General features: G+C 42.6%; 1 protein-coding gene across 1 annotated transcript in view; it reads left to right on the top strand.

Moving 5' to 3' along the window:
- Nucleotides 1-1,346: 1,346 nt before the first annotated feature.
- The window catches only part of EGFR (epidermal growth factor receptor), a 230,189-nt gene continuing 214,700 nt past the window's right edge, over nucleotides 1,347-16,835 (top strand). Inside the window, exon 1 of the mRNA XM_073678191.1 lies at nucleotides 1,347-1,808. Coding sequence (XP_073534292.1) covers nucleotides 1,709-1,808 — 100 coding nt within the window. The 5' untranslated portion in view covers nucleotides 1,347-1,708. The remainder of the gene's footprint in view (nucleotides 1,809-16,835) is intronic.

Consider the following 16,835-nt stretch of genomic DNA (forward strand, 5'->3'; position numbering starts at 1 on the left):
ATGTATGACGGGATTTCCATCTGCTCTTGTTAGTGCAGCTTTCCTCAGATTCAGCTCTCCTGGCCATACAATGGCTGCTGCTGGAGAAGCAGTGACAAGACCGGTCCATCAGTCTCCTCCAATAGAAAAGCTGTTTTCTTAAGTGACATTTTCACTTGGACAGGTCTGCATGTGCGGATTTTCTGCACGTTCGCTCTGCCGTCACCATTGCAGTCTATGGCTCCCGTCACAGCATACGTCCATACATTTTGCGGGGAATTTAGGACGTATGCCCCAACGGTGACACAGAACGCTATGAGAAAGCACCCTAACAGAAACACGTCACCACTTCTGTATTTATCACCCGCTCCTGGTTTTGGCTTACAAATACTGAGATAAAATAATGACCAAATACTGAATGTGTGAATGGGGCTTAAGACTTTGCTCCCACCATGAGCTTTTGGTAAGTTTTTGTTGTTGCAGATTTTCAGCACCATTCCTGCATCCATGAGGTAAGATAGGTTATCTGGTTATTTGCATTTTTTCAAAAGTACACAGCGTCAAAAACATAGAAAAAAACTCATCCTGGGACCGTAGCCTAAAAATGAGTAAAATAAATAGTTATTTCTCACATTTATACAGAAATGTGGAAAATTCTGAAAGGTTCACAAGCTTTCCAGCATTACTGTATACGGCTTATACTTTTTCTTTTTTTTTTACTTCAGAAAATGCTATTGGTGCTGGAAAGGTGCAGTAAGAATGAGAACATTTCTGTAGTCCTGAGGTGCAGTATTAGCCCTTGTGACATTAGTGAGCACACACAGATGAAGTGATCCCCAGCCAGATGAAGCAGAGCTGAGCACAATCAGCAGGACACCTCAATGTGAGTGACAGGTTATACAGAGAGCTAGAGCATCCATTCCCATTCACACAGCATCAAATCTGTAGAGAACCCATTGGGCTCTGCTGCATCCACACATCTGCTGATTGCGCTGCTGTGCGTTGACTGCGTTGCTGTGCGCTGCTGATTGCGCTGCTGTGCGTTGACTGCGTTGCTGTGCGCTGCTGATTGCGCTGCTGTGCGTTGACTGCGCTGCTGTGCGCTGCTGACTGCGCTGCTGTGCGCTGCTGATTGCGCTGCTGTGCGCGGATTGCGCTGCTGTGCTGTGGATTTCTCCTCCGTGTACTGAGCAGATAGCGCTGCAGTTCCTGGAAACCAGAAGGAACAGAAGATCGCAATGACCTGTCAAGTGAGCGAAACATGACAGATCCAGCGTGACTTCCTCCTGTGACCATTAGGTGGCGGTGCAGACACCCGCACTATAGACTCATCCACGCTGGTAAGAACACACGGGCTCCAGCCAAGAGGAGGATTTGGGAAGGGTAGTGGAATGGGACACACCTCTCCGTGACGTCACAATCCAGGCATGCCACATTTCCCTCGTATTGTGATCAGACTGGGAGACACGGACCGGCTGAAACTGTCAAAAGTTTCCCAACTCCAGGACTATGGTGTGCGGCTAGGACCGCCGGCCGTGATCAGCGTCTGCCCCCTGTGGATTTTAGCTTCCGATCTCCTGGGATCTGTGATTTGGGATCTGATCTGAAGGACACCCAACACTTCTGGATTTTAAGTAGTTGTTGGGAATAAGTAAAAGAAGGAAAGACCCCTCCCCAAAAAAAATCTTGGGGTTTCTTCTGACTGTTTTTGTGACAACCTGACATCAGGATGAAGATTCCTGTTCTGGACCCAGGACTCCAAGCAGCGTCTTTGCTCCTATTCTCCTTGTTCCTCTTCATCACTTGCGATGCACAAGACAACAGAGTTGGTAAGACCCTGTGTGACGGGTGCTTTTATTATATTCTACAGGTGGGCTACAGGTAGATGCCACTGGCTTGTACTAGCACTGAGGCGAGCGTGTCCCTTTAATTACCTGCACTGAAGAATGCCTTCACGTGACCGCCAGAGCCTTGTGAAGTCAAGGAAGGGGCAATAGGTGACTTGTTCTTCCTTACATCTCAGATCTGTGCTCAGATAATGGAGAAGTGCATTACTCAGACTTATAAGGAAGGAGACCATTGAGTTTTACACGCAGGAATTATACCTTTTAATAGGTGTGAGTGCACATTGGGGCACGTGTTAGCGTGTCGCACTGCACGAGGTTTTGGCTACACCCGTGATATGAAACCTTAGATAAGATGTGCTAAAAAATTGGGGTGATTTGTCTGCGACATTAGTTTTTTTCTGAAAAGGAATAAATAATGGCCGAAAGGTCACAGTCAGACGTGACTTACATTGCAGATTGTGATGGCAAAGTCACGCTGCAGATGGGCTTTTGGCAAACATTATGCCGAGGTCGCGTGCCGCAGCGCAATCTCATTGGCAATCATCAGATGTGATATTGCCGTGCAACACTGTGATCTCTATGTCTCGCAACGAAGGCGCCATGTATCCAAAGCTACCAACCAGAAATTCCTGGACAGTCCGTAAAAATAGGGCACTTTTCTCCCGGGTCTAATCTGAAACGTCCATGATTTGTTTTATGCTGGAGAAACCTGAACAGACTATTATGACCGTAAGGGCTCGTTCACACTACCGAATTTTCAGTCCTAGTGCTGTCCATGAAAAGAAACAAATCACACTCAGACCAATGTTATTCAATGGGGCAGTGCAGATGAGCGATTGTTTTCCCTGACTGAATCCTTGTGAATAAAATCGCAGCATGTTTCTACCGTAAATTGAGATACACCCATTAAAGTCTACGGGTGTGAGAAAGAATCGGATGCCACACGGAGCCACAGTACAGCATCAAGATTCTTACAGATACATTACAATTCTATAGCATAGGAAACTGTAAGTGGTCTTATAAATGATTAATAGCTGCTGCTATTAAAAACAGATTGTATAGTGATAAGTGAGAAAAAAATCCTCCACTTTTCTGAATAAATCTCTGTAGGATTTATTATACACCCGTGTGAAGCGACCCTAATTCACAGTGAATGCAGCTGATGTCTCAGAATTATGGGCTGGACACATGGATCACTTATAGTCATAATGATTATAGTTTTCCAATGTGTCTGAAAAATCTAGTCTGTTCGTGATTCTTTGAAAAGTTGTCAACCCTTCATGTATCCCAAGTCTAAAGTGATGGAATTGACGCCTAAAATATGCTTCATGTACTTTTTGGCATCAGAATGAATGTAGATAGATGGTCTCATGTATAGATCAGAGTGATACCCCAGGTATTTCTTTACTTACACTTATTGACAGGCCGGATGATCTGTCTTCACAGAGATCTGCCTCTCTTTAGGTCATTTAATAGATGTCCTGGTAGTAGAGAGAGTTGATATTTTGACCCTCCAAACTTCTGATGAAGGGGCTGTAAGACTGTGCATTATATGTCCAACAGCCTCACAATCCAGCCCCTCTCCATCAACTAGACCGCCAATTGTGGCATTAGAGGGGGCTTCTCCATGGTTTTTATAGTGTTCTCCTAATAAGTCATATAATAGAAATGAAGCATCTCGGGTGGCAGATTTCCTAAGCTCTTTTTCCAATCCGTACATGTGACATGATTGTTTTGTTTCACAAAAAAAAGCTGACCATAGACATAACAACTGTTAATGTTCGGTTTTGGGGTGTGAAATGATTGGTCAAATAATCTATAGGTCTTCTTCTACATTGTCTCTACAGTTTCTAGTTCTGCACTGTGATCATAGCAGCTGAGCAAATGCATGGAAAATCAATCCCATCCGTGCAGATGTCTTATAGTGTGTGTGTCGCTTCATAATCAGTATCCCAAAATTGAAGATTATTTAAAAAAAACAGTCTAATCTGGATCAAATTGTTCCCAGTATTACCAAGAACACATGATAGAGAAACTGAAGGTATGGCGACAGCCCGTCCATGCTCCATATATGCAGGACGAGTGGACATGGCTGACACGTGAGCTTGTCATTACGCCTAGGTGAACAGGTCCCCACATTATGGTGCAGCTTACTGGTGACATCTGGACAGCTGTTTCTCTTATTGCCTCCATATGTACTGACGTGTACACCTACTTAGCAGACCGTACACCAGGAGAAAGCCTCCTGTCATCCTCATTGGTGTCCATAGTTAGGAGGCAATCATGGCCAGGAATTTCTATGTTATTTTAGACTGGTCACAATACCGCCATATATCAGGATCTGTGATAGTCACAACAGCCAGACTCCGCTTCTATAAAATATATTTCACCATATAGGTCCTATAGTAATCTGCTTATAGGGACCTTAATATGTGACCATATTATGTTAATAAGGCTAAGCAGTGAGTACCCAGCACAAATAAATTGATAATAACTTTTGCCATTCAGTGCTGTTTCTTTCCCTGGTTTCTTGTACTGTCCTTAGGTGATACTTATTTTTGGATCTTGCATTATCTGCTACATTTTTCGCTTTTGTTCCTTCATTTCTATCCTTCTGTATCACACATTGGGTATTCCATACACCTCATTCCCTGGTTTAGCCTTAGAGCTCACTGCCCACACTCTTACCGCCCATTTCTCCACAGATACTGGGTACATTTTCTGAGCAGGTTTGTTGGGTTTTGTTTGCATTAGACTGGGTCACCCCATAATATTGGGGATATGTCTGGGGTCACATTGTCTTCTTCACAGTATTTATATGTGACAGGCTGAATATTATTTGTAGGTTTTAAGTGTTTTATCCAAATTTGAGTTTCTTTTTGTAAAAAAAGGCTTATAGGGATTGTCCACCTTTGGGAACATTGTTTTAACTCGCATGCTTATAATTGGGGCTAGAAATCATTTTTTTTTTCCAATTCATTAAAAATGATGCACTGTTTGCCTCCTATAACCCTCTATGTTGCACTGTCTGTTACTGGCTGCAGAATGAGTTAACTGAGGATCCATCAGTCAGCTCACTATCACGATCTGTAACTCTTTTTTTTCTGTCTTTTCTGAGCTTTTTTCAGCTGGTTTATGACCTCATGAAAGTTGAATGTGCAAAGAATCATAGAGCCTGTAAAAGCCAAGCAATGGCAAATTTTTACTGACACCCAATAGCAAAAATTTAAGTAAAATTTTCTTCCCCCCAAATATGGACAGCTCTATAAATTAATTTGTGAGGTGTGCACATTATTTTGTGTATTGTCTTTCCTCTTTCATGTATTCTCAGCAGCAATAAAGGTGCAGCGGCCCCGGGCTTATTATAGTGGCTGTGCGCAACAAGAGTCTAATTGGTCAAATATGGTAGTGTGAACCTGGCCTTAGCGTTCAGGATCTCATCTATGCATTCGGTGGATAATCTAAGGGTAGTTTCACATCTTCCACATTCATGATCTGAGTATTGGCAGCGATGTCCATGCCGGGTGCGAGTCTCCTGATCCAAACCCAGCAGCCTCATGGGCACAATTTAAGCTTTTGTGGGCAAAAAGAAATTCAAGTGGTTGATTGTTAAGTGCAACAAAGACAAGTTTTTGTTTTAAACATTTTCATGTCCCCCAATGGTGTATTTCTGAAAGATCAAAAAAATACATTCTGTATATATCACAAAATGACAGACACGTATTAAGGAGTTTTTGTTGAAAGTCTCAGTACAACATACGGTACAATGCGCCATTAGTAAAGACACCAGACATTCATGAGCCAACTAATCTGCCTGCTCCATTTCCTATATGTTCTCTATTTTCCAGGGGTGCGAGCTTCATGGCCTAGGACATGTTACACATGTTCGTAGCACTTTGGCTCCATTTTCCGTTGTTTTTGGGTAGTGGTTCCCCACTGGTGCACTGTACATACCTGATAAAATCATGGGGAGTTTACTCTATGGGGCATTCTTTACAGTAGCACTTAGCCCGGAGCACAGAGCCTATACACGTAACGTCTCAAAAAAGAGCTGCTAATCGTCATCACCATGTACTGAATGTCATCTCAGAGCTCTAGACATGTGAGATAAAGTATTGATTGATGGGAGCCGAGATTTTTCTAGACTTTCTATGACAAATCCCATTGTTATCCTAAAATGGATCACAATGCGGAGCAATAGTCAGCTATGCTACATATATTGGATTTACAGATGTTGTAGGTATTTCTATAGCCTTTGCTTGAATTTAGCAGCCAGGCAAACCCTTTGGTCGATTGAAGAATAGTTTATGACCATTGGTATTATTTGGATCTACATTTTTACTCCCTCCTGTGGATTAGCCAACCTTTAAGTAGTTCTCACCATTACATAAGTCCTTCACTTTCTTTCCCCCTCTCTTTCCCTCTTATTGTCTGACTCTCCAGTAAATCTTGAACTTTGCAAGTAGAAGCCTGGCCAAGTGCCAGTGGACACACTAGCCAAACTGCTGCAAGATAGCAAAGCCTAGCCTCCACTATACATTTCCCTGACTGTGCACTATCAAATAGGTCACAGGCGGAAACACCTCTCGGTGAGTGCTGGAAACACGTTTCTGACCTGCAAGCCCCTACCTGCTCTCCCTGTGCGCTATTGTCAAGGAGTCAACTTCAGCTGCTTTTCTTCTGGCTCTGAGACAAAGCATTTTTGAAGACACTTAGAGCAGAAACTGAGCTAAACACTTGACTGTTTTCTAGGACTTTGCCTTAGGTATATTCATGTGTCTATGCCAAAGAAGAATAGTTTAATGTTATGTGCCCAGACTGATCCAGAAGCTTTTTTTTTAATAAAGTAGCAGGCAGTTGATAAAAAGGATACATAGTTTCTCTTCAGCCAGTGTCTCGCTTAGCGTATGTTCACACATAGCAATGGTTTGGTGGAAAGCTTTGCTGCAGTTTCTGTTTTAGGAGAACTTGATGGAATGGATTTTTCCCATTTATTCACAACCATATGACAAAGTCCAGGTGATAGGACAGGTATCATCCACAGACCCTGTGCTCGTGGCATTGCCAAATCCTCTTGGGCTAAGTTGCCAAGATGAACATTTGGTGCCTTTTTGATGCAGCAGATTTTCTACATCACGTCAGCACCATTTAGGCCTTTTGTGTTTTTTTTATTGCTTTTTTTATATTTGTTTTGTCACATTTTTTCATCTCTTTTTAATATGTTATGTTTTACATAAAAGTGCTTGATTTTGGATACTCCTTATTATTTAGCTATAATAAAGTCATGCGTAGATTACTTGCATTTTTACTGTATTTCTGCTGCAGACGTGTGTACCAAAGATGCATATTCTCTTTTTATCTGCAGACTTTCCACATCTCACTCAAGTCTATGGGGAAAATCCACAAATAAAATACATATTTACCGCAAGAAAAATTAACAAGCTGCAGATTTCAAAAACACATTGCAGATGCACACAGATTTCTATACATCCCATTCACTTCGCTGAAACTGTAAGACGCTGCGTTTTTTTGCTAATGAAAATACACAGTAGGAAAAAAGCCCCCAAATACTTATCGTTGGAACTTAGCCGTAGGGTATGCTCACACCGAATTTCCCGTAGAATATTTTACCATGCATTTGTAGCCAAAAGCCAAGGCTCACCTCAGCTGGAAATGCTGTGGGTCCAGTGTGAATTTGCTTTATATTAGTAATATATAGGATTTTCAAATCCACAGTGTAAAAATCTGCAGCTGTGTGAACTGCGACATCGATTTTGGGAATGGGAGATGTTTTGAAAGTGTTTTACACAGATTCCAGTTGCAGAACATGTGCTGAACTCTGCATGAAAAACGCCCCAGCAGTTGAGCGTGTTGCTTCTTTGATTAGTGAACTCTATACAGATGGTTGGAAACAGCAGATAGTTTATTCTAATCCCACATGATTTATACATTAGGTGAATATTAGGTATTATATTAGGTTAATTTATTTCAGGGACTCACAATTGTGGATTTTACCGATGTATTGTGAAAGCTAGGAGTGTAATATAGGATAGATGGAACCAGCATACGTTTTTCTTAATTTCAGTATTCACAAGTGAAGCAAAAACAAAATCTTATTATCGTCAAGTGCAAATATATATATAGTATTAGGACTCATGTAAAGCTGAAGATGGTGGAATCAGTGATTGAATCAATGAAGAAAAGGATTTTAATGAAATGCTAATTAGCATATTACAGATTATAATCTGTAGAGGTGTGGTAGTGGTCACCTTGGTCCTACAACAGTTTCTATGGAGAACCAGAGACACTGGAAGGATTGTTTAACTGGAATGTTGTCACTTGTTACATTTCTGACCATCAACAACAATAAGCCAAGAATGTCATTATCAGTGCAGTACAAATGACAGCGATGGTCATGATATTTACTGGAACATTTACATACATATGTTAAATAGAAACATTCTAATCCACGTGAAGCCTTTTCGTAAGTTCCCTGTACTATCCTGAATTTCTCCACCACCCGTTTATCAGGTTAGTCTTGTATAACTAAGTACAGTAAAGCACTGTCCAAGTCCAGGTCATCTGTCATTGTGTGTATATCCAATAGGAGACCATCCCATTCTTAGTAAATTCATCATCTACTGAATAGTGTGAATTGGTAAGTAATTGGTTAAAGTGGTTGTCCATTACTGGGCACCCCCAGCTTAATTCAGGACCCTAATTAAAATGATAACAATGGATGCCCACCTCCTGCAGCATGCTGTTCCAGCATTGTCAGCACCACTGTTCCCACAGCGTTATGTAAGTTATTGTGTCACGTTCCGGATGCAACCAATGAGCGGCGCTTGCCAGCTGCAGCCTTTACTATTTCATTACAGAGGAACATTCGCACTGGTGGAATATTGATGATCTGCAGCCAAACAGTAACTGCTCATTGGCTGCAAAATAAGTCACTCTCCGGGAATAGTGGCGCTGGCATTGCTGAAATGGCGGCGCTGCAGGAGGAGAGCATACACTGTTTCTACATTAACTGGGGTCCTGAATTGAGCAGGGGTTGTCCAGTAGTGGACAAGCATTTTAAGGAATTATCGACGTTGCCATTATGTGGCTCCATACAAGCCCCAAGTTTTATGAAGTTGTAATAAAACACTTAGGGAACTCTATGGGGCCATGCTATACCTTATTGATTGCATACATGTGAGCTATGTGTCTTCAGATGCCATACAATTTACCACTAGGTATTTTCCTCAACTTCTATGGCATAGGGCTCTTTCACGCGTCACACGAGTGGTGACAGTTTCCACACGTACCAGAAACACTGACACACGTAGACCCATTCAAATGAATTGGTCTGTGCACATCTCAGTGTGTTTTCACAGACAGTGTGTCCGTGGGCAAAACACGGAGACAAGTCCGTTTTTTTTGCGGATACATGGTCCGCAAAACGCGTCATGCGTGTGACACGTACCAGCGCCTGGGAATCAGTGTACAGTTAGCGCTGGTAGGGACAGTGATGACGGCTGTGGTAGTCTGATCCCGCAGTGTCCAACTGTAAAAATAAGAATAAAATAATAAAATCCATGTACTCACCTCTCCTAGGTGTCCCCCACTGTAATCCATGCAACCGCTGCTGCCGAGGAGCCGGGGAGAATGAACCGCCCCAGAGCTGCAGCTCAGGAGCGGTGTCCTGACACTCACTGAGCGCAGCTGTGGAGCGGCTCATTCTTCCCGACTCATTTGCAGCAGCGGTCGCATGGATTACAGCGGGGGACACCTAGGAGAGGTTAGTCCATGCATTTTATTATTTTATTCTTATTTTTACAGGTGGGGACAGACTACCACTACCCTCATCACTGTCCCTGCTGGTGTTGATCGCAGTTCCGGCAGGAACCATGATGAGGGCAGTGTTCAGCACCCCGTGCTTGGGAACAGCACAAACTGTAGCGCTGATTCCCAGGCGCCATCTGTGTGATCCTGATGCTGCACACAGTTGCCACACGTGTGACACACTCGGACACACGGACACGGATATCTCTGGTACCGTTTTTTCTGGTACCGGAGATATGCGGACGTGTGAAACCGGCCTTTTACTGAGTCTTAGGGTATGCTCACATGATATAATTTTCAAGGAGATCTGAAAAATATTACAATTTGAGTCCTCAGTGGTTGACATCTTTTAACGGCTAACTGAAAAGATGGTAACAAATTGCAAGCTTTCGAGACTACTCAGGTCTCTTCATCAGACATAGAATAACACAAAATCTGAAGAGTCACATATTTGTACACAACAGGACACTTAATGATGCAATAGATAAGACAAGTGACGTGAAGCAGAACTATCAGTATGGGAGGGGGAGAAGCAGTTATGGCCGTAAATTTTAGAAAAGTTCTTAGAGACCTGAGTAGTCTCGAAAGCTTGCAATTTGTTACTATCTTTTCAGTTAGCCATTAAAAGGTATGAACCACTGAGGACTCTCTAATTTTAATATTTTTCTATCTACTGGCTGACACGGTACAAAGATTTATATTTTTTCCTGTATCATGCAGATCTGAAAATTTACATGCCATAAGCCCACAAACCACCTGACAATTTTCTGCTTTGGATTTATGAACTAGGAATGCCCATGTGTGGATTACATGGGTGATCATAATGGGCACCAGTGCTTGCTATTCCTAGTTGTACTGTGTTAGATTATGTAATGAAATATATGTTTATGTGAGAATGAATATATATGAAGGATAGACCTGGTTGGTGAAGATTGGTCACTCATTTACTTTAGAATTTGCCTGTTGGAATTTGGGCACAGGTATGTCCTCCTAACTGAACAACACCATCACTGACATGGAAAGAGATAGACGGATTTATTATTTTCTGTCTGAGACAGCAGGTATGGAGCTACATTTCCACTCATTTTGAACTCAGCGGGCATGTTTGGGCTGGTAATATTCTGAAGTGAACTGGAAACTATGCTTCCTTCTTCAGTTAGTGGCATTACATGCAAGTTTAGAAGAAAAGCTGCTCACTACACCTCCAGCTAAGGCTATATTCACATGACCGTATTTTCAGTCCGAGTGCTGTCCACGGAAAAAAAACGGACATTATACAGACCAATGTTATTCAATTAGGCTGTTCCGATGACCAATTTTTATCATAGACTGTATGTCTGTGTGAAAACAATTGCAGCATGCACTAGTCTCTTCCATATTTCTGATGAGACTCTCCCATTCAGGTCTATTGTATCCCATGCAGGTATTTTTATAAATATATTTCCATTACAGAGTAAACTGTTTTTGGTCTTGTAAATGTTAAAAACTCCTGATGTATAAAAACAAATGCCATACGGATGACAATACAATACAGTTGGAAAACTAACATTTTTTGTATGCTCGCATGAGTAGAACATATACATCAAAGTACTACAGGAAAGAAACGATTGCATAAATTACAGACATGACTAATAATTACAACCCCAGCTCATTACTCATACAGAATATAGGATGTGCCGTGTAGGGTCACTGTATTGTTTGAGGACTGTGGGCATTGCTCATCCACAATGTAGACAAAACAATGTGTGAGCAATATTGCAATGTAACAAGTGGTGAAATTAGAAGTAATCAGTAATAAGTAATTAATAAAGCCTCATTGTTAGTCCTGTATTATTGTTCTGTATTCCTCATACTAATTTAAAGGGTTTCTTTTACTATTTTAAAGTGTGTTAAAACCAAGAACAGCTTCTTGGTACACCCTCGGTGTAGCCAAAGAGTTCAGTGCACCTTCCTACCTACTTATTCTTCATCTATTGTTGCCCTCCTCTGACTCCTGTAAATTTGGAGCTGTCAATCAAAGAAAAAGGGACAGAAATAGATGGAAAACAAGTAGGGTGTGAATGTGCGCTGAACTGATTGCCCATGCGAAGGGTTCACAGAATGCTTGTGCTTGGTTTGAACAGCCATTTGTGCTGACAGTCTCCATTTAAACAACCTTAGATTCTGACACATAGTAATTTATGTTGTCGTGTCTGAAACTTACGTTTTTTAGAAGAAAACAAATCTAACTCTGTGCTTCTTAGTAATAATATGTTAGAAGGAATAATAGATCATTACATCCTTGGCTCTTACAATACAAGCAGTATGCAGTAGTACTTTAATGTATCATCCAATGCCATAGTCTTTTCTATCAGATTCGATATAAAAAAAACGATTTAACTTTCCATATAACAAAGTGTCTTACCTTCCCTAATGGAGATAAGTGCAAGAAACTTCAAGGAAAATTGTAATAGTACTGTAGGTGCGCTGTATGCTGTCACCCATAATCCCTGCTAGGTTAGTTATACCTTGAATATTTTTTTATCTTTTTTTTCTTAACCTTGGTTTTACAGTGTAATGTGATAGAAATTCCTGGATGTAAAAGTTCTTGATGCAAATCTCTTTGTACAGTATGATTGCCGATCGCTGGTTCAGCAAAGTACTCCAGATAGAGTTAAGTAGGTTGTATGTGCCCTGCAGCATAACGCATTCCTTCCTGCAACATACCATGTCAAGTGAGCTGATGACCCTTCTGCAAAGTTACTATATAAAGGTACAAAGCAAACACATTCCTATACTGGTGTCTCTTCCTACAAAATTCATTTTTATAATGCTTTTTCTTATAACATATTTCATAAAAATGATAGGGGTGAAGATCGTTAAAACACCGTGGACTCTATTCATCCCGTTCACCTGTTATTTTGCTGAGTCTTTAGTGTTTTGGACCTTTTTTTTGCCATATTGATCTTTCCATTTTTACCTTTTTTAATGTCTAGTTTAAATGTGTTTGCCTGTTGTTTTCTTTTACGTTCGCCACTGTGGACAGAGGTTGGGGTTCACAGATGTTTTTGCTTGATTCATCATTTACGACTTTTCGAAAAGTTACAAAATTTGTCATAAATGTATTTCGGCCTCCCCCCTTCGCTCCTGAGCGATTTTATGTATGTCTGAAATCTTGGAGCAAATTTTAGTGAAACATGCTACTCTTTGCGCTAAAAAAATGCAAAACAAGTTATTGACAAAAATAAAGAGCAGTTTTGATTTTACGTAAAATTCATGAACCACTTTGAAGAATTTGGGGTAAAAATGTCGACAAGTGACTTAAAAAAAATGTAATTTATGACTCAGGCCCTGTGTGTTCTGTTTTATCATTTTTGCAAAACGTTCAGAATAACCCCTTCCCATATGCTCTATTAGGGCACATTCACATTATAGAGTTAGACCTCGCATCAAGACCCCCTTTTTTAGCTTCAAAAGGACGTTTGTAGAAGAGCAGCTCCTACTTCGGAGGACCATAAGCAAATAATACTTTACCGTACATGGTTACGTATTCAATTAAATAGGTGGCTTGCAATCCAAAAATTGAAATGTGGGGTTACTCAAATTCTACCTACGGACTTGTGCCCTAGAATCTGGGGGTGACAACAGTCTGCTCTATCATGGCTGCAATATTTAGACATGGAGCTAGACCAGTAAAATGGATTTTTGCCTCAGATGAAGTAAAACCTATCTATATCTATAAGGGACCACATACTGCATGTCCTCACTCTTATAATATAAAAAACCCTTCTGAGGACAGAAGAATGCCAGACATGATCCAAAACTTCACAATTACCTAATGTCCTGTGCAGGAAGTAGTTAATACATTTCTAGCCTTTGCACTAAAATGCCGAAGCAGAGAAAGTGCCATAAGTTTATACTTGTGACCTTAATACTCTCACTTGATCCTGCTTTTTTACCACTCTTTGTTCACCTCTTCTATTATTTCATGCGTTATGTCTGCATTTCTGGTAGTCTATCTCCATTTGCATCTTACATTTATTATAAGGGTGAGGGGATGCTTGATCTCAATAATTATAATGTCAAGTTTGTTTGATGGTTTTTATTTGACTGCCTATAAATGCATGGAAGGGAGAGATGTGACAGGTATAGGAGGACAGTGCCGTACAAGGATTAGCCTGCAGAGACGTAAGGCGCATGTGCTCACCAGCATTGTCGAGAGTACCAAGATAATGAGCCACTTTTAGAGGGGTTTACAGGAATAATAACCCGTCTTTATCATTTTGTAGTAAAGGGGTTGTCCAAGAGTTTAAAATTGATGACCTATCTATAGGATCGATCTGCAATTTTAGATTGGTGGGGGTCTGATATTTGGCACCCCCACTGATAAGCTGAAATCTGCTCCTGCAGCAGCCGGATATAAGCGATATGTAGTAAGGCTGAACACAGAGCAGACCTTTCTTAGTGGCCGAGCACACCAACTTGTCTCCCATTCATTTGACAGATAGGTCATCAGTTGTTAAGTCTTGGACTACCTTTTTAAGGTTCTCTGGATCAATGTCTCATTGCAGAATCTAGCATCTAGTATCCATAATACATTTATCAATAAATGCATTCTGGCCCTTCTTGTCTCTTTTAGTGAAAAAAACATTACAACATCATGTGGCAGAGAGTTCCATAATCTCACGACTCTTACACTAAAGAATCACCGTTTCTGATTGTCATCTTTGCAGGCCTAGATGTAAAAAGATCATTAGAATGATCTCTGTACTGTCCCTTCATATATTTGTACATTGTAATAAGATTGTCACTAAGTCTTCATTTTTCCAAACTGAATAATCCCAAGTTTGATAACCTGTCTTGGTATTGTAGTCTGCCTATCCTTTTAATAGCCTTGGTTGCTCTTCTCTGTACCCACTGTAGTTGAGCTATATCCTTCTTATACACTGGAGTCCACTATTGACTTCTTGAGAGGTAGAAATATTACTTCAGTCAGAGACTAGAGAGCATTCCTGCTGTAATTTATGCCACTCTGGTGGTGTCAATTTTGATAAATTTGCAGGGCAGGATTCACCCCACCCCATCCTACTTGGCTCCCCCTACTTTGGCGGAGCTGGCTGGGCCTGGCGTAAAAACATCATAAGTCACAATATTTTTATGACATCTTAATAAAATGGGTCTTATGTTCTCATCACGCAGGTTGCATGCCAAAGGAATCCAAATGTTATCATTACTGGCGCTGAGCAGAAAGTGTCCAGGGGGCCGTCCCTTTATGTGCAGTGGTCCAGACTTTTAGCATTGAATTCTCCGAACCCCACTTGCTAACTATGAGTGATGAAAATAGCATTAAATCAAGAGACAGCTACAGCCGCCAATCAGGAGGAGAGGAGAGAAGTTGGAGGTATTCAGTGCGGAGAGCCCTGGACATTGCATATGAAGGATAACCCCTTGAAGGGTGCTATCACAGTCCTAAGGGGATTTAAACTTGGGATTCCTCTGTCCTGCAACCAGCATGTCCATGCACTTAGTATATTCCAGCACCTATAGAGGGCTATTAGCTTGTTTACGTAGGACTGCTGACAGACGCACATTGTGAGAAACTGCATATAAGGTATGAACTGGTTTCATGTACATGTGGGTACAGGGAATTCCTTCTCTTCTGTGCCCAGTAGACATGTTGCCTCCTTTGAAGCCTGTGTGTACATGTCTGCAGGTGCTGAAGCTTCTAAGCAGGCTTGTTAGTGATGGACACATTGTCGCTGCAGCTATAGATTTACACATAGGAGTCAGTAACATTCATCAAGCTACTGCAGGGGTCTCAAACTCAGCTGGGTATATGGGCCGCACACGGAAAAACATTTAATTTGGGGGGCCGCATTATTTGCCGGACAAAGTGACATTTTTAGGGATACCATTTTTTTTTTCTATACACCTTTTGAACAGGTCCCCATATTGCAGACACTTCCCCCATCCAGGTCCCCATATTGCAGACATGTCCCCCATCCAGGTCCCCATATTGCAGACACGTCCCCCATCCAGGTCCCCATATTGCAGACACGTCCCCCATCCAGGTCCCCATATTGCAGACACGTCCCCCATCCAGGTCCCCATATTGCAGACACGTCCCCCATCCAGGTCCCCATATTGCAGACACGTCCCCCATCCAGGTCCCCATATTGCAGACACGTCCCCCATCCAGGTCCCCATATTGCAGACACGTCCTCCATCCAGGTCGCCATCCAGGTCCACCCCCCCCATACTGCGCACAGGTCACCCCCCCCATATACTGCGCACAGGTCACCCCCCCATATACTGCGCACAGGTCACCCCCCCCATGTACTGCACACAGGTCACCCCCCATATACTGCGCACTGGTCACCCCCCCATATACTGCGCTCAGGTCACCCCCCCATATACTGTGCACAGGTCACCCCCCCATATACTGCGCACAGGTCACCCCCCCATATACTGTGCACAGGTCACCCCCCCCATATACTGTGCACAGGTCACCCCCCATATACTGTGCACAGGTCACCCCCCCATATACTGTGCACAGGTCACCCCCCCATATACTGCGCACAGGTCACCCCCCCCATATACTGTGCACAGGTCACACACCCATATACTGTGCACAGGTCACCCCCCCAACATATACTGTGCACAGGTTCCCTCCCCCCCATATACAGTGCACAGGTTCCCTCCCCCCTCATGTACTGTGCACAGGTTCCCTCCCCCAACATATACTGTGCACAGGTTCCCTCCCCCCCCCCATATACAGTGCACAGGTTCCCTCCCCCCTCATGTACTGTGCACAGGTTCCCTCCCCCAACATATACTGTGCACAGGTTTCCCCCCCCCCCATATACTGTGCACAGGTTCCCTCCCCCCCTCCCCATATACTGTGCACAGGTTCCCTCCCCCCCCATATACTGTGCACAGGTTCCCCCCCATATACTGTGCACAGGTTCCCTCCCCCCCCATATACTGTGCACAGGTTCCCCCCCCTCATATACTGTGCACAGGTTCCCTCTCCCCCCATATACTGTGCACAGGTTCCCCCCCATATACTGTGCACAGGTTCCCTCCCCCCCCATATACTGTGCACAGGTTCCCTCCTCCCCCCATATACTGTGCACAGGTTCCCTCCCCCCCATATACTGTGCACAGGTTCCCTCCCCCCCCATATACTGTGCACAGGTTCCC

Source organism: Phyllobates terribilis, unplaced genomic scaffold (genome assembly GCF_046119375.1).
Source record: "Phyllobates terribilis strain yellow unplaced genomic scaffold, ASM4611937v1 Scaffold_4__5_contigs__length_816908805, whole genome shotgun sequence".
Lineage (NCBI taxonomy): Eukaryota > Metazoa > Chordata > Amphibia > Anura > Dendrobatidae > Phyllobates > Phyllobates terribilis.